This window comes from Podarcis gaigeae (genome assembly GCF_964106915.1).
Source record: "Podarcis gaigeae genome assembly, chromosome: 16".
NCBI classification, from domain to species: domain Eukaryota; kingdom Metazoa; phylum Chordata; class Lepidosauria; order Squamata; family Lacertidae; genus Podarcis; species Podarcis gaigeae.
The window spans coordinates 31,518,041-31,542,636 of NC_139693.1; the positions used below are offsets into that span (position 1 = coordinate 31,518,041).

Genomic DNA, 24,596 nt, shown 5'->3' on the forward strand with positions numbered 1-24,596 from the left:
CATGTGTTCATCCTTCATTCATGGTTAACCCATGATGATGCCTTGCAATTCCTCCTAAAATATATGGGTTTTTTGTCCCCAAACACCAAACTATACATATTTTTAATAGAAATGTAGTTTCAGTTTCCTTGTGATACTCACTGCAGTTTGTCCACTTCAGCCTGAAGGGCCCTGATGAGGACTTCTTTGGCCTGCAGCTCTCGTTTCACCTCGCCAAGTTCAAGGGCAGCTGCTTTATAATGACGGCGATTATGCGCTGCCTCAACTTTGACTGTTGCAACCTATAGCAGCAAAGAGCATCAGTGTATGGATCATTATATCTCCGCCATCCTACCCCATCCATTTCCCTGACCCCATCCCCCATGTGTGCTGCATCTCTGTTTAAGGACCACAAGCCTACAACTAAAGATTGCCCCTTCTCCATCTTTATCACCTGCGATTTCTCACTCTCATTCTAGGCTGGGGAGCCTTTGGCCCTCCAGATGTTGCTGGACTACAACTCCCCCCATCCCAGACAACTGGCCACACTGGCTGGGGCTGATGGGAATTGTAGTCCAAAAACTTACATGCACTACCTTGGCAATCATAGCAAAAGCCTGTCATGTGACGATCCTCCTGCTGCCAAAATAGGGACTAGGGAGGTCTTAGCATATCAGAGGCCACTCACAGAGCCTGTGGCTTCAGCCAAGATCTGAAATGGAGGGCTTCACAGTTCACTGCCATTTAACCATAATCATGCAACAGTCCTTAATGGCTGCTGCTCATTTATATGCATACCACACACAGGGCCCTCTGCCCAGTTGTGCAGGCAAGTCTTAAAATGCTCAAGGTGAAAAGTAACACACACACACCAGTTCTTACCTGTTCTTTAAGGCTGTTGACTTTCGTCTTCTCCTTTTCCAAGGCCATCTTCAAGGCTTGGATTAGTTGCTTCATTTGCTGGTCTTCCTCCTCTTTGCGCTTCAGAACTGCCTGGACCTGGGCCATCGACAAAACCCACAAGGTGAACCCTCCCGATACAAAGGACTTAATGCTGGTGTCCTTGGGCTTGCTCACTGCATTGGCTGATGCTTTCTGAGAGCAGGTGTGCTTAACTAAGGCCCCACATGCTTTTTAAAGCAGCATCATACTTGGAAAAAGTCAACATACCACTTGAAAAAGCCAATGATTCTCCCAAAGAATCATGTGATGTGTAGTTTGTTAAGGTTTCCGAGAGTTGTTCTGAGACCTCCATTCCCCTCACAGAGCTACAGTTCCCACAGCACCCTGGGAAGAGGGATTGGCTGTTAAACCACTCTGGGAATTGTAGCTTGATGAAGGGAATAGGGGTCTCTGAACCACTCTTGGAAACCTTAACAAACTACATTCCCCATGGTTCATAGTGACGAGGAGCTGTGCATTCAGCATTGTGGAACCAGTTTTGTGAAACTCTCTTCCTGTTGAGTTTGATTTCAATTCCTTTCCAGCAGGCTTTTTAATCAAACTCTGATTTTATAATGAGTTTTAGCTCATTTTTACTCTTAGTGTATTGAGCCTCTTGTGCACCACTTAGAGCTGACAGTGATTAAATGGTGTACAAATGTGTGTTTTTGTGTGTTTATCCCTTGCTTTTTTCCCCTGATGGGACTCAAGGCAGCTTACGGATAAAAACAAGAACCACTAAAAACACGGGGGGGGGGGGAATTAAACATTGAAATTATTATATATATATATATATATATATATATATGTGTGTGTGTGTGTGTGTATGTATACGATCTGTTTTAAACATACAAATAATTACAATAAAAACAGCACAGCATCAGCCCTTCATTAAAAGCAGTCAGTTCCCAAGTTGGAACAAGAAGATCTTCACTGGGCAGCGGAAGAACAACAAGGAGGGAGCCAGTCTAGCTTCTCCAGGGAGGGAGTTCCAGAGCCTGGGAGCAGCCACCAAGAAGGCCCTTTCCCGTGTCCCTCCATTATGATGCATCCCTCCTATGTAATATTCACAGACTGCTGACCAAAATGAATGAGAACCTAAAGAACTGGAACCGATTTACAGCACCAGCCCAGGCAGAAACGGCTCAGAGTACCTGAAGATTCAGCTGCACCAGATCCGCCTCTCTCTTTGCTAGCGCTGCTTCGAGGATGCGGTTGTGTTCCCGCAGAGCTGCGTTGGACTGGCCGAGACCAGTGAGCTTCCCGCGTTCATGCTCCAGCTCAAGGGAGAGCTTCTTGTTCATCTCTTCCAGTCGCTTTATCTTTCGCCGGAAGCCCCTGGCTTCCTGAAGCTAAATGAAAAATAGGAACAATTACTGCAGCCACCATAAGGAATCACTTTGCAGGCTCACTGAATGTCACTGAGTAGCAAACAATGAAGAAACCCTGTTTATAAACCGATGAATTATCTGTTAGAAGTTCCCAGATCCTAAAGTCATCTTCAGAGGCCCTTCTGCTCGAATACCTGTCAGATGGCTTCTAGGGTCTTTTCAGTAGTGGCACCTAGTTATGGAATGCACTGTCCAGAGAGGCTCATCTAGTACAGATTAAAGCCTTTCTGAGTTCCATTTTTTATGCTTTTAAAGCTATTTGCTTTATTTCTGTTGCTGGCTTTATTCAGATGCTGTTTTATATCCAATGCTACTGCCATAGTTGGAGGCAGGATGCTTCTGAACACCAGCTGCTAAGAACCACAGGAAGAGAGAGTGGTGTTGCACCCAGGTCCTGCTTGCAGGCTTCCCATAGGCATCTGGAAGGCCACTGGGAAAACAGGATGCCAGACTGGATGGGCAATTGGTCTTACTCATACCCACTGAAAGTAATGGGCATGACTAAGTTACATCCAGTAATGTCAATGGGTCTATTCTGAGTAGGACTAAGTTGGATATGACACTAGAATCAAAGAGTTGGAAGGGACCCAGAGGATCATCTAGCCCAGGCATCCCCAAACTCAGCAGATGGTTTTGGGACTACAACTCCCATCATCCCTAGCTAACAGGACCAGTGGACAGGGATGATGGGAATTGTAGTCCAAAAACCATCTGCTGAGTTTGGGGATGCCTGATCTAGCCCAAACCTCTGCAATGCAGGAAGATGCAGTTGTCCCTTATGGGAATCAACCCTGTAACCCTGGTGTTATCAGCACCAGGCTCCAACCAACCGAGGTATGACTATGTTTGTTTGTTCATTTGCTTGTTTCACTTCTTGGTTCCACCTTTTGTCTGTGCGCTGCCCAGGTAACTTTTTTTGGCTAAAGGGTGGTACAGAAATATAGCTAGTGAAGTAAAACAATCAAACTGTATTCCAGACTTGTATCCGTTTAGAAAACCATCACCTTAGTTGCCGAGATACTTGCACAGCATGGAGGAATTAATTGGTTTTTTCAACCAAGCTTTTCAGGTTGTTTAAATACAAATCTAATAGATGGTTTGGGACAGACCGCTGTGGAGTTCCTACTTTTTAAATGGGCTGTAGAAATTTCCAGTGTTTTCAACTCAAAAATTATCACGCGTTAAAAGAAAATCACTTCTCCCCGGAGGAGGAAAGCGAGATAACGAGTATATTTGTGTTACTGCAGAGTTGAGAAGTGTTGTGTATAGCTGCAGACCCTGGAGGCATCCTGATCAAAACAATTTAAGGTACAGCTGTTGCATCAGGTTGACTTCAGCTGGTACACCCGCAAATCTGGTTCTCTCTGGAGCTGAAGGAGGATGTCCTTACATCATCTGCATTCATTTCGATGTTGTCCTATGCTGCACAGCTGAGCTTCCCGCATGGCAAAACTCACAAATCAATGCCCAGTCTAGAGCATCGTAGTGCCTCATGTTACACTGGCTATCGTGCATTAACCAGAGGGCTAAGGAATCTGTTAGGCCTTGAACCCAAGCACCACATATGGCATTACAACAACAAGCATTCGTACAGCTTTTTTCAGTGCTCAAGATGCTTGACATATATGACGTTATTGTAATGTAACAATGCTGGAAGGCAGAGCAGGATTGCCCCCATACTGCAGAAGGGACTTGTAAAGCATAGATTTGCCAAAGGCAGTGCAGGTTTCCTTGGGCAAGAGACTCTCTTAGCAGGGGGGCCCTCCTGCTGGTTGCTGTTCCTGCTGCATATTTACAGTGGTACCTCGCAAGACGAATGCCTCGCAAGACGAAAGAGTTTTCCGTTTCTTGAGTCGTTCCGCAAGACAAATTTCCCTATGGTCTTGCGAGTTCTTGCAAGTTTGTTTCCTTTTTCTTAAAGCCGCTAAGCCGTTAATAGCCGCTAAGCCGCTAATAGCCGTGCTTCGCAAGACGGAAAAACCGCAAGACGAAGAGACTCACTGAACGGATTAGTCTTGCGAGGCACCACTGTACCTCCCTCCTTCTCTTGGCCTGAACAGGCACTCGCCTCCCAGGGGAGAGACAGGGCAGGGCAAAGCACACAGAAGTTAGACTCATTTGGAGAGAGCAGGTGTATGGGGCAAAGAAGAATAGCAGTGGTAGAAGAGCAAGGAGGCTGCTGGGAAATGGTGGAACATGGACAGTTGGTGGCACAGGGCACCAAGCCGAGGGGCAGCAAAATTGAGAAAACCCATAACTGAGAAGATCCATTTGGGGGCACCAAATTTTGGCGTCGCACGGGGCGCCATATTACAAAAGATTACCAAGTCCACCCCTGCATGGGCCTTAGCAGGTGCCCAACACTGTTGACCTTCTGTGCCAGCAATGGCAGAGTGAGCTCATGGCAGAGGTGAATTTTGAATCAGAGCTCCATAGTTCTGGGGTTGAGAACCTCAGGGGCAGGAACCAAATGCAGACTTCCAAGTCTCTCCATCTGACCCTCAGTACTTTTCCAAGGCCACACACCTTACTGGCCCGGCTTTGCACCTGCCTTGAGTGTTTTTATGTCTGGCTGGAAGCTATCCTTAAAATCTGATAATGCCTCATTTTTGCCTAGATAGAGAGGGGCATATACTGTATACAGATTTTTTTTCATGTTTAATGTTTCATTATTCTTATATACAGTGGATGCTCGGGTTGCGAACATGATCCGTGCGAGGGGTACGTTCACAACCCGCAGTGCTGCATATGCGCATGCGCAGGTTGTGAGTCGGCGCTTCTGTGCATGAACAAAGCACGATTTAGTTCTTCTGCGCATGCGTGACCGCCGAAACCCGGAAGTAACCCATTCTGGTACTTCCAGGTTTCGGCGCGTCCGTAACCCAAAAAAACATAACCTGAAGCGTCTGTAACCCGAGGTATGACTGTATATATTGGAAGCCACCCAGAGTGGCTGGGGCAACCCAGTCAGATGGGTGGGGTGCATATAATAATAGTGTTGTTGTTGTTTTTGTTATTTGCCTTCTGTACAAACGCTAACATGTACATTCATGGCCCCACCCACTTTTGCCTCTGGCCCCGCCCACCACAGCATGTAGACCCCAGAAGGCTGCCCAGAAAGGAATGTGGCCCTTTGGCTGAGATATATTCTGCACAACTGCCGTAGTTCATAGGTCAGTTTCTGCACCAGTCTACCTCCACTAGACAGATCTAGACCAGTGCTGATCCTCAGGAACTGGTTACATGCATCCAGCCTACAGAAGCAGCACCACATCAAGGAGATATAGGATAACAAGAAGCCAACACAATTACCTCGTCCTCAAGTTCAAGGACTTTCTCTCTGTACTCCTCCAGTTCCTGGCTGGTGAGCGAGATCACTTCTTGCAGCTCCTTTTCTAGAACCATCTTACTGTGGCCGACAACCTCCAGTTCTGTCTCCAGTGCCTGAATCCTTTCCTGAAAGCGAAAAGACAAAGTAAGTCTAGTTAGGCATCTCAGTTGGGGTAGGAATTCAATTGCTTAAAGTTTGGGTGTGGAACATCGGCCCCACAAGCAACATTAGGCCCCACAAGGCACTCTGAAAGGGTTCTGCAAAACTCAATGATCACTGGGTCTTGCAAATAGCTTCAAGGCATGTTTTGCGGGCTGCACATCTGCCCAAACAGTTTGATTTCAAACTGTGCAGGCCCCCCAAAATGGGTCACCTGATGTCTTCTGGACGTCAGGTGGATGCCCTCACCCCCCAGTGGTCTCCAGTGAGGGAAGGAGATAGACAACTGACTCACTGGGTCAGGTCCAGTTCCCCACTCCTGTTTTAAGTGAGTGAAGTAAGGCCTGCTCAGGAATTTTTCTTACTAGGCCAGCCTGGCTGTTTTCACTGTCAGAGATTTGTGCCTTCAACTTGGCCAGCTCTGCTTCAGACGATTCTTTTGCTGAGAGGGCTTCCTGTAGCCGGCGACTGAGGATCCCAACTGCATTCTCGTAAGCTTTGTGTTTTGCTTTCATCTCCTTCTGTGCTGTGCTCAAATCTGAGCCCAGTCGTTTCATTTTTTGCTTCTGTTCAGTAAAGGCCCTGAAAGTAATATCAAAAAACTACCTCAAAAAAAGCTCCACATTAAGATGAACGAGTAGGACCACACTTTCTGGACATTTAAAGGTTCCAGCCAGCTATACACTCTTCCATGATGCGAATAAGCACGTTTCAATCTGAACTTATTCTATGGTTTATAAAAAGTTGACATAACTTAATAGACAGGGAACCCTCCATTACAAACTTTCCTGGCCCTGGTACCAGTCTGATCTCAAAAAATGTAACCTGGAGAGCATTTAGAAACATCCTGAGATTCTCATGCCTTGCATAAAGGTCAGCAGGTATATATCTAGCTACCCTGAAAATCTACTTAACACCTGAATAAAAAGGTAAAGGTAAAGGTACCCCTGTCCGTACGGGCCAGTCTTGCCAGACTCTAGGGTTGTGCGCTCATCTCACTCTATAGGCCGGGAGCCAGCGCTGTCCGCAGACACTTCCGGGTCACGTGGCCAGCGTGACAAGCTGCATCTGGCGAGCCAGCGCAGCACACGGAACGCCGTTTACCTTCCCGCTGGTAAGCGGTCCCTATTTATCTACTCGCACTTTGATGTGCTTTCGAACTGCTAGGTTGGCAGGCGCTGGGACTGAACGACGGGAGCGCAGCCCGCCGCGGGGATTCGAACCGCCGACCATGCGATCGGCAAGTCCTAGGCGCTGAGGTTTTACCCACAGCGCCACCCGCGTCCCTTAACACCTGAATGGGTGCCATCAAAATAGCAGTGGGATAAGTTGGAGACAGAAGGCAGACAAAGATGACCAGTCTTAGTCATTGTTCACTAGGATCATGTTCTTTTTCAACTGTTAATTAAGTGAAATGGGGAAAGTAGGAAATAGGCAGGAAACTCTGAAATAAACCCAACAAAACAATAACCAGGGAAATGATAGGAATTACTCTCTCAAAGTCCCTCTTCATTTAATCCACACAACTACCCTATGATGTAGGGTTAGGGCAAGAAGCAGTGATTTGCCCTAGGTTACCCAGGGAGCTTCATGGCCAAGGGTTGAATTGAACCATGGCCTCCTAGGGCCTAGTCTAGCCACTCTACTACACAAGCTCATGCCCAAGCCTCATTGAAAGCGGGACTGCATTAAGCCCCATACGAGAACTTTCCAATGGGCTATATCCCTTAAGTCAGATCAGTCTGTATTCCGAACTGCTAGCTTAAGGACTACCCAAAGCCTGTCACATTTTGCATCAAGGATGTTGCAACAGAGCTGCCCCCCACTAGGAGGGGCGAGGGGGAGTCTACTTAAGACATTGGTATCACTCTAAATCTAATCCAACCTGAATCTGACCCAGAAGACTGATATGGCATCAGTGGTACACAGCATATGCTAAAGAACAAACAGCATTAAAAGCAGAACGTTGGCAACGTTCCCAACAATAATTCCACTGTAGTTTGGCACTAAAGAGGATTAAGTAACAAATGGGATCACAAACATGCACCGCATTAACACAGACAAGCAAATTAATCATACCACACAATTAGACAAAGGCATATTGTAAGAATCAAAGCCACTCTTTTGGCTTTAATGCTTTTTAATCTGCCTTAAATACATTTTTAGTCTCATTGGGCAAGAAAAGCTTATCTTATTTTAAAGGCAATTGAAGCTACTTCAGACTACCCATTTACCTTTAATTAAAAGAGAAACTCCCATATAAATAGTGAATGTTTGCGATCCCAACATGTCAAAAACTAATTTGGTGCTGCTTTGTTCTTAGATTACCATTATGTGACAAATGACATCAATGCTATAGGAATCAGAAATCCAGATAAAAGGCAAAAAGAAGACTATGCCCCCATTAATAGATTGTAGATCCCGCCCCCCATAGGCACTTGATGAACAAAATCAATGAGTACTAGTTGCTGTGGCTGTTCTAGGCAAGGTGTAATCTGTCATACTCACATTTTGGTTTCTTGCTGCATTTCGTCAACCTGCCGTTTTAATACTTCATTCATTTCAGCTAGAGCAGACATCTGTTCCCTGTCAAACTGCAATGTCTGAAAAGCAGGACAGGAGAACTGTAAGCTACATGTTCTTCTGTAATAAAAAGGTCTTAATTTTATATACTTGGGCAAAGGCGACACATTCAGTGGGTGAACTCAAACAAAACTAATTTGTGGACCTTTTATGGCCCACAAACAATCCAATTTACTCTGGGATGGTAATTTATGAACTGCCTTTCTAGATCACTCCAACATCTATGCAGGTCAATGTTCTGGGAGCACTGTCATCATAAACCATAGTTTATCATGATGGGAATGAGCCTTGCTTTCCCCATGTCTCATAGTTCTGCCCTTCCCCTCCATCCTACTCCATTGCAGGCACAAGGAATTAGGAGGGTCTCACTTGTGTTTTTTTAATGAACCACAGCTTGTTTTGCCAGCTGAACCGTGGCTAAATTTAACAATGGTTTATCTGAAACAAGGCAACTTCAAGCCACAGTTGGCTGACTTCAAATAATACATTGTTAAATATAATAATCATAGATTTGTAGAGTTGGAAGGAACCCCCAGGGGACATCTAGTCCAACCCCCTGCAATCCGGCAATCTCAACGAAATCAAATATGACAGATGGACATCCAACCGCTGCTTAAAGACCTCCACCATCGTTCATAAAACAAGTTTCAAATTATACACTAAACAATGATTGTAAAGGAAGTAAAAGCTTATGATTTCCCCATTGTGGCCATGCTGAAGGGAGAAGCAGGAGATCATGAGAGCTTTGGGAAAGGCTAGGCTCATTCCCATCACAGTTTACCAGGGATGGAGGGCTTGTTGCCCTCCAAACAAATGTCCACAGCATAGCTACTGTCTATGTATTCCAACAGGCTGATCCGAAGAGAGCAGTACATGTGAAAAGGATCTAGGAGTCTTGGTTGACCACAAACTTGACATGGGCCAACAGTGTGACGCGGCAGCTAAAAAAGCCAATGCAATTCTGGGCTGCATCAATAGGAGTATAGCATCTAGATCAAGGGAAGTAATAGTGCCACTGTATTCTGCTCTGGTCAGACCTCACCTGGAGTACTGTGTCCAGTTCTGGGCACCACAGTTCAAGAAGGACACTGACAAACTGGAACGTGTCCAGAGGAGGGCAACCAAAATGGTCAAAGGCCTGGAAACGATGCCTTATGAGGAACAGCTAAGGGAGCTGGGCATGTTTAGCCTGGAGAAGAGGAGGTTAAGGGGTGATATGATAGCCATGTTTAAATATATAAAAGGATGTCACATAGAGGAGGGAGAAAGGTTGTTTTCTGCTGCTCCAGAGAAGCGGACACGGAGCAATGGATCCAAACTACAAGAAAGAAGATTCCACCTAAACATTAGGAAGAACTTCCTGACAGTAAGAGCTGTTTGACAGTGGAATTTGCTGCCAAGGAGTGTGGTGGAGTCTCCTTCTTTGGAGGTCTTTAAGCAGAGGCTTGACAACCATATGTCAGGAGTGCTCTGATGGTGTTTCCTGCTTGGCAGGGGGTTGGACTCGATGGCCCTTGTGGTCTCTTCCAACTCTAGGATTCTATGAAGCATTATTATGGACGTTAAGGACAACAAAGGCTTCATCTGCACCTGCAACTCTCTCTCCATGTCATCTCGCTCTCTTTGGACTGCTTGCAACTGGCTTTCCAATTCCTCCATCTGCTGCTGAACTCGAGACACCTCCTTGCCCAGCCTCGAGTTCTCAACCTCCACGGATTTCTTTTCACCCTGAAGCTGGAGCAGCTCCCGTCTTAACTCTTTCACTTCAGAGTCCAGCCTCTTCTTGGTGGACTTCAGTTCACTGATCAGCTGGTCCTTTGAATTTGCATCTCTCCGGTAAGCTTCCACCATCACCTGGAAAAGTTCCCCAGTCATAAGCTGACATCCTTATGAGCCATTTATTTATTTATTTTTATTACCATACTTTTCCGTGTATAAGACTAGGTTATTTTCTTTAAAAATCATGCTTAAAAGTGGGGGTTTTCTTATACATGGGTAGTGCATAGGGTGATCGTTTGATTGGTTGCTGCCGTGTCTGTCAGCAGCTATTGGGCGTGTTATTGGTTGTTGTGTCAAGGGCTGGTGTGGATTGGCTGACGCTCTGGCAACTGGGCGGGGGATTGGCAGCCTTTGTTGGTGAGGGGACAGGCGATAGGCAGATTTTGCGTTGCGTGCGAGCAAGCGATTTTTGGCAATCCCCCCTAAAAAAAAGCTGAACAACCCTGTGCAATCTCCCCCCATTTTATTAAATTTGAGTCCCCAAAAATAGATGGAAAATATACACGGAAAAATACGGTATTTAAAAACACTTATATAGACACACACCTTTTGCTGCAGGAACTGCTCCTTGACCTTCTGGGTTTGCTTCTTGAGACTGGCACTCTCAAGCTGGAGATTTTCTACCTATTGGGGTGGAATAATAATATCAATATTACTTGGGCACTGGATGAGGACTAGAGAAGTGAACTAGTTTTGTGGCATCCAGAGCAAGAATTTTTCCAGGTGTAATTTCTACAGCACATGATCCCAAAGTGCACCTGCTGTTTAATAGCAACAGTCAGAACAGGGAAAAAGGGGGAAATTGCTTAAAAGCCACTCTGGAACCTAAGTGGCATATAAATTAATCAATATTTTTTTTATAATGGGAATTGTGGTCCAATAACACCTGCAGGGCACCACATCGGCCATCCCTGTTATAAAAGGTTTGTGAATTTTGCAAGAAGTTCTGTAAGGAATGATATTAGAAATATTGCAAAAATGGAGAAGGAGACGTGGTATGTTAAGAGACGTAAAGGCAATATTAAGTTAGGAAATGCGTAAGAAGTGATTAAGACGGAGGATTATCAGAGGTGCTGATGGAAGTCCAATAAGAATGTATTTGCGATAAATTGTGTGGTATGTTTTATAATTTTGCATGTTAAAAACCAATAAAAATATTTAAATAAAAAAAATTATAAAAGGTTTGTGAACATTTGCTGTGCAGGTTGCCCTGGCCTACAGGTGTGTTGATGATTATAAGTGCAGAAAAGAGCAGAAACGCAATTAAGAAGAGTGTGTATTACCTGGCTTGACTTTACAACTATTTCTTGTCTCAGCTGCTCCAGAACATCTGATGCCGCCTCAGTGCTCTCTCCTAAATGTTGGACTCCTTCCTTCAGTCCTTCTTTGCCGGCTTTTGCTACCTGCAGAGCCACTTCCAGGACAATCTTCTCGTTCTGCAAATACTGGATAGTGTCGTCTTTTGAGGTGGCTTCCCCCTGCAACTCCGTCAGCCTGGCCTCCAGCTCATCATAACGTGTCTGGAGGTCGCCCAGTGACTGCTCTCGGGTCTGTAGAGTCTCCTGGGTGGCAGTCAGCTGCTTCATGAGGTCCAGCTGCTCCTGCTGCAAAGCCTCAACCTGAAGATCTCGTTGATGCAAAGTCAATTTCAGCTGGATAGAAGGGAAAATGTGTTAGGGTGTTCTCCCATTATGAATGCACACATCACGTACCCAGCACTTAAGGTCTATAGAGTGGGAGTGAGGAACCCATGAACCCTCCAGATGTTGCCTGACTACAGCTCCCATCATCCTTGACTGCTTGCCATGCTGGCTGGGGCTGAACGGAACTGGAGACCAACAACATCCAGGCAGGCACAGGTTCCCCATCCCTGAGCCTAGAGTACTATCACCTATGGCAAAGGTAGCCAGCATGGTACCACGAGATGTTGTTGGACTACAACTCCCATCATCTATGACTACTGGCCATGCTGACAAGGGCTGGTGTGAGTCGTAACCCAAAACCATCTGGAGGGAACCAAGTTGGCTACCCCAATCCAAGCGATTAGGTCAGCGGCAGGAAGGGACAGAGCATTTCCTGGGGTTGCATTCTATGGAAGTCAAGGTGCAGAATTCAGCAGCCAGGATGCTCAGCAGAGCAAGATAGTTTGAGCATATTACACTGATCCTGGTCCGACTGCACTGGCTACCAATTAGTTTCCAGGCCCAATTCAAAGTGCTGGTTTTGACCTATAAAGCCTTAAAAGACTCAGGACCACAATACGTCAAGGACCACCTCTTTCCATATGAACCTACCCAGACCTTGAGATCATCTTCTGAGGGCCTCCTTCGTGTGCCACCTCTTCGAGAGATCTAGAGGAAGGCAACACAAGAACAGGCCTTCTCTGCAGTGGCACCCCATCTGTGGAATGCTTTTCCCAGGGAAATTTGCTTGGCATCTTCATTATGCACCTTTAGGCGCCAGGCAAAAACGTTCCTTTTTAACCAGGCCTTAGGTTGATTTTATTGACATCCTATGCCATTTTAAAATTTGGTTTTTTTGGGGGGGGGCACTACTGGGTTGTTTTTATTTTTATTATGTATTTTGTGGTTTTATATCTTGATTTTATTTTGTGAACTGCCCTGAGACCCCTGGGTATAGGACGGTACACTCAATCAATCAATCAATCAATCAATCAATCAATCAACCAGGCGTAATACATTACTGTATAAAAGAAATAAAAGAAGTAATAAAAATACAGTTAAAAATCCAACAGCATCTAGCACAGTGCATTGCAATTTCTACAATAGACCAATAAAATAAAATAAAATAAAGTGGTCCCCCTGGACGTGCAGCAATTTTCATGCGGCTTGGAGTAGAGGGTTGGAATTTGAAACCAGTGTGGTAGGCAAACAAGGATGATGTGGAATGTAGACGTCTAATAGATGAGGGATGCGGGTGGTGCTGTGGGGATGTAGATGCGCTGTGGTCTAAACCACTGAACCTCTTGGCTTGCCAATCAGAAGGTCGGTGGTTCGAATCCCTGCGACGGGGTGAGCTCCCATTGCTTGGTCTCAGCTCCTGCCAACCTTGCAGTTCAAAAGCACGCCCCCCCAAAGCGCAAGTAAATAAATAGGTACTGCTGTGGCGGGAAGGCGCTGCTCTGGTTTCAGTGTTCCATTGCACCAGAAGTGGCTTAGTCATGCTGGCCACATGACCCGGAAGCTGTATGCTGGCTCCATCAGCCTGTAAAGCGAGATGAGCGCCGCAACCCCAGAGTTGTCTGTGACTGGACTTAACTGTCAGGGGTCCTTTACTCCTGTTTGCTGGATTGCATCTCCTGCTTCCAGTTTTGTTTCTCTCCAGTCGTAAGATGCAAACTAGGAATAGGCTTTTGCAAAGCTTTCTGTGAAAAGCTCTTTGCTCTACCAGATGCATATACCTGTTCTAGCTCCTGCTCCAATATTGCTGCAGAATCCGCCATTTTCTGAAGCTGCTCCTTCTCATCCTCAAACTCCTCCAGTTTTCTCTGCAAGTCCTCTTCCACCATGGTCTTAGCCTCTTGGATCTGCAAGAAGGCTGCCTCCTGGTCTAACATGTCAGCCTGTCAGGAAGAAGCAGACAATTCTAACGAGTGAAAGAGGAAGTGACCAACACAATACAGGCAGGAGTTTTGGGAATCAAACAATCCAGTCCTTCATTCTCTTAATAAGTTATGTAACCTTAATCAAGATTGCTGAGCTCTGAAGAAATGACTCTTCAGGCCAGTGTTGATGTTAGGCTATACATATGGTTGATCTTCCACTTATTCATCACCCCAAATATTTTTAAAATTAAATTAAACCCCACCCCAGATACCCCAAATTAGTCCAATTACTAAACCCAGTACCCCAAATTAATTTCCCACCCAGATGATCCAGAATCTGCTCCAAAAAAATCACTCACTTACCACATTAAACTCTCCAAATTCAATAAATAATGTGCATTCTGATTTCTTTTGGGTGGTACAGGGGGGCAGGGGAAGCATTTTACGACAAAGCTGTCCTATTATTCTATTAATAATAATAATAATAATAATAATAATAATAATAATAATTTTTTATTTATATCCCGCCCTCAGAATGGCTAACAACAGTGAATATTTAACAAATATTCAGACTAGAGGGCAAGCTAGCAACTGAACAACCACTGCTAAGCACCATGTGCTGTACTGCAAACTGAGACTGCAAATGCCCCAGGGAGGCAGAAAAATGGTGTTGCTTCTTTATTTCCCCTTGGCCTTGCCCCACTAACTATGAATGATGATTTTAAATCCACACGGAAACAGGCAGTGGCAACTAAAATCTCACCCCTGGGCTTCTCTCATTAAGCAATGTGTAGCAGACACAGAGCGCTAATTGGGTCTAGCCAAGACCCCAACTTTTATTGCCAATGAATCCATCAGGTGCTCTGCCTCCCCCACGGCATATCTAACTAATCTCGACGTCCCTAAGCACCAGAGGGCCTTTACCCTGGCACTATGTCGTGCCCTCCCCTCGGCTGTCATTGAAGGTTGATACAGGAAGATTCCTTACTCAGTGAGACAATGCCCCTCCAATTCTGGACAAGTAGAAACAATAGAGCATCTGCTTCTCCAGTGCCTATATTATAGAGACATTTGTATTAGCCTCAGCTCCCCACTACAGTGGTACTTTGGTTTATCAACTTAATCCGTTCTGGATTAAGTCCATTCTTAAACCAAAGCGTTCTTAAACCAAGGCGTGCTTTCCCATAGCAGCGTGGGACTCAATTTACAAATGGAACACACTCAACAGGAAGCGGAACATGTTCTGCTTCCAAGGCAAAGTTCACAAACCAAAACACCTGCTTCCGGGTTTGCAGCGTTCTTAATCCAAGTTGTTCATAAACTAAGCTGTTCTTAAACTAAGGTACCACTGTACTCCGTAAGTACCCAGGACGCACAGGACAATTCTATACCACTCCCCCATCCCCAGCTATTTTTAAGAAAAATCATCCAAAAAATTGGACATTTCTGCCCAGACACTGCTTCTGATTACAATATTCTTGCAGTATTCTAAGCTGACTGCAGTATTCTAAGCTATTCCAATTCTGAAGTTTTAGAGATCCCCATATTACAGGAAGTACTAAGAGAGTCCAAAGAAAATTCCTATGAAGTTTACCTCAATATTTTGCAACTGTGTAGCTATACGCTCCTTCTCTTTGATGGACCTGTGCTGAGTCTCTGTTAACTGATGAGAGAGTGTTACGTTCTCCAACTTGAGATGTTCCAACATGCCCACCTGGGTCATTTGACCAGCCTGTGGAAGACAGTAAGGGAAGAGAAAAAAAAGTCACACTAAATGTTGCTTAACAGCAGTTCAAAGGGAAAGGGAACTGAACCAGTCGGGTTAGGATTCATGTCCTCTGTTCCGAAGAAATATACAAATATTTCATTTTATTGGACGTGCTTCAGAGGCCCTGCTCTCAGAGCCATCTCACAATATTTGAGAGATGGGGACAATCGACAGGGCTTTCTTTGTGGTGGTTCCATGGCCTTGGAATGACATCATGATCAAGGCTCCCTCTCTGAGTGCCTTCTGCCAGAAACTGAAGACACTCCTTTCCAGTGGGCCTTTCAACACATGATTTTAGCTGCCACATGTTTGAATGACATCAGGACCAATGCTGGATACCACTGCTCCCAAGTGACTGTATCTGGACAACCATCTCTCACCTTCTTAAGAAGCTGGGATATGCATGAATCTTTTCCCTGCCAGCACAGCTTCTCTGCTCCTCTCTTCACCTAAAGCCATGATTAAACCATGAAGCCTATAGTTCCTCATTTTGTCCAGTCTTGGAAATGTGTTACCAGGTTTGGAACAAGCCACAATATTAAACCATGGGTTGTAAATGATTTTAAAACCCAACTTGTTCCAAAGCTGGTAACCATAGTTTCCTGGGTCACACAAAACAGGGAACTATGGTTAATCAGATGTTTCCCTGTCTAATCATGACTCCTGACAAAGGGAGGAGTGATGGGGCTCTCATTTTAAATAAATAATCTCCTGGGTGTCCAACTAGGGTTGCACCACATCCTAGGTTTCTAGATGGCAAGGCACCAATTGTCTAATTCCATAGTGGCCTAATTTGGCCCCAAGTGTCAAATACACATGGAATCACAGAATCGCAGAGTGGAAGGGACCTTGAGTGTCAACTGGCCCAATCCCCTGCAATCCAGGCAGGGCTGTCTTAAGCATATGCAGCACTGGGGTGCAAAGATCCGCCCGGCGCTCCCCCCCCCAGGTTGCCCAGTCCTTGGCACGCAGGAGGGCAGAGCCGGCTGACTGCCTCAGTGTCTCGCTGGCTCAGCTGCGGATGAACTCACAGCGCAGAGCCACCCGCAGCAGAAGAGCCCAACCGACGGACGGGCTCTTCCCGGAATCAACTCTTGGGCCTTGGACTCTCGGCCTGGTGCCCCTGAGAACCCGGTGCCCGGGTGCCCCACACCCCAGCGCCTATGGGTAAGACGGCCCTGAATGCAGGAATCTCAGCTAAAGCATCCATGACAGATGGCCATCCAACCTCTGCTTAAAAACCTCCAAGGAAGGAGAGTCCACAACCTCCCGAGGGAGACGGTTCCGCTGTTGAACAGCTCTTACTGTCAGAAGGTTTTTCTGTATGTTTAGTCAGAATCTCCCTTCTTCTAACTTGAAGTGCACTGAGAAGTGCCGCAGAGGCTAACAAGGGAGAGTCCCCCTTACCTGTATGTTTGCCATCTCACTCTGCAGCCTAACCCTTGCCTGCTGGGCCACCACCAGCTGCTGCTGGTACCAGTGCCGCACTTTCTGCAGGGACGCAATCTCTGTTTGAGACGACTTCAGCTTATTGGTCAACGTGGTGCGGTCCAGTTGCACCTGCTGGAGCTGACTTTGCAACGAGGAAAGCTGCTGTCGGAGATCATGAACTAAGAAGCCAAGCGAAATCATTCGAAAGGTTATGAAGGTCGATCAGCAGCAACGATCAAGCAACAAGCATCTAATTTTATAGACATTTCCATCGCACCTTTAAAAACAATTACTGTAGTTCTTAAAAGGTAAAGGACCCCTGACAGTTAAGTCTAGTCGTGAATGACTCTGGGGTTGCGGCGCTTTTTTTAATTAATGTTTTTCAATTACATGTTTTATGCTTTGTTGCAGTTAAGTCAACTGCAATAGAGGCCTTTCTCTGACTATAGGAAAGATGCAGAAGCTGCAGAAAAGGGCAACACAAATCTATGATTGCTAAAGTGATTCAGGCACCTGCTGAAAATATTTTTTTTGTTTGTATATATATATTTTTAAAGCTCCTCATCGGTCTTACCTTTGCTTTAATGATGATGGTTTTATAGATTTATTTGCATCTATCTATCTATCTATCTATCTATCTATCTATCGGACGCAGGTGGTGCTGTAGGTTAAACCACAGAGCCTAGGACTTGCCAATCAGAAGGTCAGCGGTTCAAATCCCCGCGATGGGGTGAGCTCCTGTTGCTTGGTCCCTGCCCCTGCCAACCTAGCAGTCTGAAAGCACATCGAAGTGCAAGTAGGAAGTGCAGTGGGAAGGTAAACGGCGTATCCGTGTGCTGCTCTGGTTCGCCAGAAGCAGCTTAGTCATGCTGGCCACATGACCCGGAAGCTGTACGCCGTCTCCCTCGGCCAATAAAGCGAGATGAGCGCTGCAACCCCAGAGTCGGTCACGACTGGACCTAATGGTCAGGGGTCCATCTATCTATCTATCTATCTATCTATCTATCTATCTATCTATCTATCTATCTATCTCTATCTATTTATCTATCTATCTATAATCCATTTGTAGAATTTAGCTTTGTTTTCTCTACCATTTTATTAATACACTGCTGGGAGGTCTTTCGGATCAAGCCATTTAATAAATATTTTAAATACATTTACAAAGCGCTGCTCGATAAATAATGACTGTTAAGAATAAAGAGAGCAGCACCTACTCACCTGTGCTATCCTTGCTGAGGACACTTTTCTGCATGTCTTCCACCTTCCCCATCAGTCTTTGGTACTGCTCTTCTGCCACCTGCAGGTCATTGTTGGAGGCAGCCAGGCTGGCATTCTTAGCCTCCAAGGCAGCCTGAAGTTCCGCCATGGCTCTTTCCAGGTCCCAACAAGACTGCTTCAGAGTGGCCACCTCCGAGTTCAGCGAGTCTTGCCTCTGCTGGCTGCTCTGACTGTGCTCCATCTGGGACTGAAGCTTCATGTTCAGAGCAGCAAGCTGGGTTTGCAGTTCCGTCTTTTCTTTGAGAGCCTGAACAAAAAACAATGATTAAAAAATAATAATTTTAAAATGATGGTTCCATAAGGCACCGGAAAAATCAAATGAGGTTCATAGGATTCTTCAGTACCTCCTTAAAATCCAGCTTTTGCATAATCTTCTACAAATGTCACCCCCAACTGAAAACCCTTCTGCAACCTCTTTTCTCCTCAGTGTAAAACTACAGCTTGCAACCCCAGAAACTATTTATTTTATTTATGGCCTGCCTTTCCCCAATACAGAACCCAAGGTGGCTCACAACATGCCACAGAATTGCACACCAATCCATTATAAATATTGAACAACAATTAAATAAGCTATCATATATAAAAAACCCACCAAATCAAAACAACTTAGGACCATTTACGCCACCCACCCTTAGAAGTAAAAGGTAAAGGGACCCCTGACCATTAGGTCCAGTTGTGGCAGACTCTGGGGTTGGGGCGCTCATCTCACTTTATTGGCCGAGGGAGCCGGCGTACAGCTTCTGGGTCATGTGGCCAGCATGACTAAGCCACTTCTGGCGAACCAGAGCAGCACAGGGAAACACCGTTTACCTTCCCGCTGGAGTGGTACCTATTTATCTACTTGCACTTTGATGTGCTTTCGAACTGCTAGGTGGGCGGGAGCAGGGACAAAGCAATGGGAGCTCACCCTATCATGGGGATTCGAACCGCCGACCTTCTGATCGGCAAGCCCTAGGCTCTGTGGTTTAACCCACAGCGCCACCCACATCCCTTCAGTCTTAAAAGACCCTGCCACAAAAGTCAGTTAGTGTCCAAAGGCCTGTGGGAACAAAACAGTATTTGTCTGCTGGCAAAAGGAAAACAAAGAGGAGGCCAGGTGAGCCTCCGGTGGAAGGGAGTGCCACAATCTGGGAGTAGCGATAGAAAAGGCCCACTCTCATGTCCTCCCAAATGTGCCTAAGAGGCTGGCGGAACTGAGAAAAAGGCCTCTCCTGAAGATCTCAAAAGCTGACTGGCTCACAGAGGGAGATGCTGTCCTTCAGACAGCCTGGAATCAACTGTATAGGCCTTTGTAGGGAATAATCAGCATTCTGAATTGTGCCCAGAAACAGACATGCAGCCAGTGGAGATGTTGCAATAAGGTGCTGCAGTAAGGTCTGCAATAATCTGCCTGCAGCATCTTGGACCACTGAAGTTCCTGAACACTTTCCAAAGGCAGACACACATACGGTGTTTTAGAGTATACCAAATAACAACCACAACTACAACTACAACAATTTATTTATATGCCACCCATCTGATTTGGTTGCCACAGCCAATTTGGGTGGCTTCCAACTAATTAAAACATTAAGAACAGTAAAACATCAAACATTACAAACTTCCCTATACAGGGCTGCCTTGTGACTAAGGCATGTGTCCCTGTTCCCAGATCAGACATCTCCAGGAACGGGTGCATATTGTGCATTGGTTTTAAATATGCAAGCACACTCCCAGCCACTGCCAAAACCTGGGCATCTACACTCAGGGTTGAATCTAGGAGACATCCAAGTTGCGAACCTGAGCTGTCAGAGGAATGTCACCCCACCCAGCACAGGTTAAATCCCAATTCTCTGATCTGCCTTCCCACCAACCAGGAGCATCTCTTTCTCGCTTAAACTTCAATTTGTTCACCCTCAGCCAGCCTGTTACTGACACCAGACATTGATTTAAGCCCTGAAATAGCATTCTCACATTTAGATGAAAAAGAGACAGATTGGTGTCATCAGCATATTGGTGGCACCGAACCCCAAAACTCTGGACATCCACTCCCAGCAGTTTCATATGAAGGGTGCCCATTCCTGCTTTAAGTAGCCTCAGTAACATCCTGTACAGAAGGGGTGACGTCATTTGTACCTCATTGGCTTCCAATGACAGCGCTTCAAGCTGCCCTTCGAGACGCATCTTCTCTTTGAGGACCTGCAACATTTCGTCATGCGTGCCTGCGATAGAACTCTCCATCGATATACTGAGGAGAGACAAAAGCGCGCGCACACTTTATCAATGTACATGTTGTGCCAGTGATATACATGGCTATTTCGCAGCTCATGATATCGTCCCTGTTATTTTCTTATTTGGAGCATTTGTACCTGGCTGTTCTTTCAACAACAAAAAAAGGCTCCCAGAGTGGCTTACATACAATGAATTAAAACAAGACAGTCCCTGCCCACTGGTTTACAATCTAAAAGATTTGACACAAAAGGAAAAAGAGGATGGAAGAGGGGAGAAAACGCAAAAGCAGGGACCAATTCTTAAATTAAACGATAGCCCCTTACTGAAATACCACCAGGATGGAAAGAGTACGAAGGCAGGAGCAACATGATGGAGCTGGTTTTTCAGCAGAGCTGACAGGATGGGCCTTGTTTCCCAATAGATTCTCCATAGCCCCAGATGAGATACTAAGGCAATCTGATTGTATTCCAACCCTCCTTGCTGACATGGCACTGCTGCTGCCGCCACCACCACACTCCATGAGCGCGGCTGCCATTTGAAAACATCAAAGTGACACTGTATCATGAGACTGAAGCAGGATGATGGCACAGAATGATGACAACGATGCAATGTGGACCATTGCTAAATGCCATTGGGAACTCTTTACAGCCAACCTACACTTGCTCAGAAAATTTAGTCCCTTTTGAGCATGATGGAGAGTAGATTTTCTGAGGCCTGCAAATGGACACTTTAAAAAAAACTATGGGGTGTTTAATTTTTTTATTTCATTCAAATAACTTTCGAGCCAAAAGGATACCTAAAAACTGGCCATTAATTTATAAGAAAGATGGAAGGGAAAGAACAGCAACCACAATCGGTATTGCAATATTGACCACTTGCTAATTCTATACTTGTCCTAAAGAGATGGGCACTGAGAAACTCATTATAGTATCATGGGCGAGTAAGCTTCTGAGAACCAACAAGTAATCCCATTCTTAAAAAGGCTAAAGTGGATAAGTGCATCTAGGGCAGGAACCCTTGCGTCTCGTTAAGTGCTAAAAGCTGGAAAGATCTGTGCATGGATTAAATACTTAATGGGTTGTGTGAGAAGGATGCTGTAAGGTTCATAAACAGGGGGACTCACTGAAGGTCCTCTTCAATGACAAAATGCTGAATGCGATTCAGTCAACCACCTGACACAGAATGAGGTCAACCCTCAGGGGCGGTCTGGGTGCATATTGTTCACTTATTACTTAAGGCATTTATAGCCAGCCCTTTAGGCAAAAAGGCACTCAGAGTAGCTACATACTGAGTCACATCATTGGTCATTCTGGCTTATCTACACTGATTGGCAGCAGCTCTCCCAAGTTTCAGAAAAGGAGGCTCTCCTACCTGGAGATGCTGGGGATTGAACTGGCGACCTTCCGCATGGCAAAGCAGTCATTTTACCACTAAGCTATGGCCCTTCCCCAATGCATTGCAACTACACTTACTCCATGCATATCCCACCTTTGTTTCATGATGGATCTCAGGCAGCGTACATGAGCTGTAGCTTTGGGAAGAACTGCAAGCTCAGTAGCAGAGTGTTAACACCTTGCACAATTAAGGTCGCAGGTTCAACTCCTGGTGTCCCCAGGTAGGGCAGGGAGAAGCTCCCTGCCTGAAACCCTGGAGAGATGCTGCTGGTCAAAGCAGACAATGCAGGATGAACGAGGGCCAATGGTCTGACTTGGTATAAGGCTGCTTCCTACCTTCCCAGGGAGTCTCCCACCCAAGCTGCTGCCTACTAGCCATGATGGCTCAACGCTGCCTCCAGGAATCAAAGGCAGCATATGCCTCTGAATACCAGTCTCTGGGGAACGGTAGCTGTGCTCATGCCCAGCTTGTGGGCTCCCCAGGAGGCACCTGGCTGGCTGCTGTGGGGACTAGAGGGGCCTTTTGGTCAGACCTATCAGGACACTTCTTGAGAACTGCTGTGAGTCAAGGTAGGCCAGGGATGAGGAGATCAGAGCCCGTCCAGATGTTGCTGGACTCCAACTTCCGTCAGCCCCAACCAGCATGGCCAGTGGTCAAGTGTGATGGAAGCTGTAGTCCAACAACATTTGGAGGCCAACAAGCTCCCCATCCCTGGAGTGGACAGCACTGAGCTTGATGGACTTGCCAACCAAATCAGCACAGAGCGCCTTCATATAACAGTCCAAGCTAATGCTCTTCACAAGCTGACTGCACACTGCAGAAGACGCCGCAGGACCTTTCACAGCAGAGACAAGCGGTATTCCTTCGCAGACAAGACAGAAAACTATTCCCTGGAGGTTCAAAAGTTTGAAAGCCACTGTAATGCACTTACCTGCTGGAAATGCTGTCCCTCCTGCTTCTCACTTCCCCGTTGACTTCCTGGTCGTCGGGATGGTGCTCTGTCGCCGCAGCAGCCTGCAACACTTCCCTGATGGAAGGAAACTGTCCAACTGCATCCATAGGGACCTCCTGGCCATTTACAGTCAGCGAAGCGCCCTGCCTGCTTTCGGAATGGAGCAAAGCGCCATAGGGACCCCTTCCCGATAAACTACTGTACGTAGAACTGTCGCTCTCGTTGCCGTCCAGCCTCAATCCTACTTCGCTTCCGTCAATATCAGAGATGCTATCTCCGGCCAGGGAGGAATTCTCCAGCCGGTCGTCTGGATCAGGGGTTAGCCTGATCTCAGACACAACAGATGTCAGGCTGCTTCGATTCTGCTTCAGGGAACCACCTGGTGAATCAAGCGGAACATGCCCTTCTGCATCTTCAGTTCTATAGTCTGCCAGAGACCGGATTCTACTTGACCTGTTAGATTTAGAACTTTTCCTTTCTTTTGATTGTGTCGGAAGCCCCAGGCTTCCCAGTTTTGGTCCCCGTGGGACGCTGGTTCGCAAGAATGAGTATTCTTTTGTCATAGACACAGTGCTGGCCCTTGGCAAAGTCTCTGGATGTAACATCAGCTCAGGATCGAGGGTACTGGAGGGACGGCTTTTAGCTGTAGACTGCTTGGACAAGAAAAAGAAGATGACAAGCAGTAGTATAAATGGAATGCAATTTCTGATCACCAAAGTCTTTTATTTTAAACCAATCAACTGCCCGTCTGTAAACAAATGGAAATCATCCTAGAACGGCAACCAAGGTTTCTTTTTGAGGTTCCTGAATGCAAAAGTCAGTCTCCTCCTTTCAGTGCGAGAACTTTAAATGTAATACTTCAAGTTTATATTTAAATTTAATATTTAAAGTTACAGCTTATTCTTCCTTCACCACCAGATTTAGGGATGGCAAACACCCCCGCCACATCAGTATGGTTAACACATCAAAACGGCTCTACCTGAACAAACAAGTGTCAGGCCAATCGGTTTTGTGAAAGATCCATGGGTGGACATCAGTCTGGTTTGCACATCACACGAAGTCAAACCATAGCTAAGAACGTGGGCTCTGAGGACTTCCGGGTCGGCGCCATCGCCGAATGGCGGGCTCCCTCCAAGCTCCGGAGGGAGCCGGCTTGGCAGGGGCTGGGTCCTACCGCACCGGCGATGCGGGGACCCTTAAAAACCACGGCCAGATTGAGGCCGTGGACATGGAGACTCGGCTGGCACCGTTAGCGCTCTCCCGACTCGTGAAGGAGCCTTTTTAAAGGCTACGGATCGGGTGCCGGGGAGAAGCGTGGTGCTTTGAGTTCTCTGCTATCCCTGCCGAGCGCAGCCGCATGCCATCTGGCGGAGAGCGCTGACTTCTTCTATTGAAAATTCGGCTCTAAAGAAGAACCCGTGAGTAATTGGAATATGGACTAAAAAAAAGGGGATAAATTTTTAAAATTTGGAGCGAACGGGGGAGGTGGAAAAAAGGAAGTCAGCCCACCCCTAAATTGTAGAAGAGCCAAAACAAAGGACTGGACAACTAAGATCGAGTGTAACCTTATCTTGCCGAATCAGCAACTTCGCGAGGGAAAATTATAAGATTGAGCTGGAGGAGAAAAGTGGAATTGTTTTAAAAAAAGCAACCCCCCCGGAATCCCTGGAGCGATTCGTGAAACTGCCTGGAGAAAAGTGATGGAGGTTTTGACAGCTGTCAAAGAGCTGTCAAAAAGGAAGATTAAAATAGAGACTTTGTTATGAGGACTTTGCCGGTTATATTTGTTATAAATTGAATACAAACTGTTTTAAATATCGGTCAACAAGCTACTT

The 24,596-nt window shown here is 46.0% G+C and overlaps 1 protein-coding gene across 4 annotated transcripts in view; it reads right to left on the minus strand.

Moving 5' to 3' along the window:
* GOLGA3 (golgin A3) overlaps positions 1–24,596 on the minus strand; it is a 50,683-nt gene that overhangs the window by 13,368 nt on the left and 12,719 nt on the right. For all 4 annotated transcript variants that reach the window (XR_014558969.1, XM_083716849.1, XM_083716848.1 and 1 more), the window contains 15 exons: positions 22,741–23,411; positions 20,319–20,430; positions 18,147–18,453; positions 16,905–17,107; positions 15,324–15,461; positions 13,586–13,747; positions 11,448–11,816; positions 10,711–10,788; positions 9,976–10,239; positions 8,311–8,405; positions 6,168–6,384; positions 5,625–5,768; positions 2,076–2,273; positions 862–978; positions 142–281 (listed from right to left, as the gene is read on the minus strand). Coding sequence is in view for 3 of the 4 variants with exons in the window: in XM_083716849.1 (XP_083572975.1) it covers positions 142–281; positions 862–978; positions 2,076–2,273; positions 5,625–5,768; positions 6,168–6,384; positions 8,311–8,405; positions 9,976–10,239; positions 10,711–10,788; positions 11,448–11,816; positions 13,586–13,747; positions 15,324–15,461; positions 16,905–17,107; positions 18,147–18,453; positions 20,319–20,430; positions 22,741–23,411 (3,215 nt within the window). In the remaining variant the exon portion in view is untranslated. The remainder of the gene's footprint in view (positions 1–141; positions 282–861; positions 979–2,075; positions 2,274–5,624; positions 5,769–6,167; positions 6,385–8,310; positions 8,406–9,975; positions 10,240–10,710; positions 10,789–11,447; positions 11,817–13,585; positions 13,748–15,323; positions 15,462–16,904; positions 17,108–18,146; positions 18,454–20,318; positions 20,431–22,740; positions 23,412–24,596) is intronic.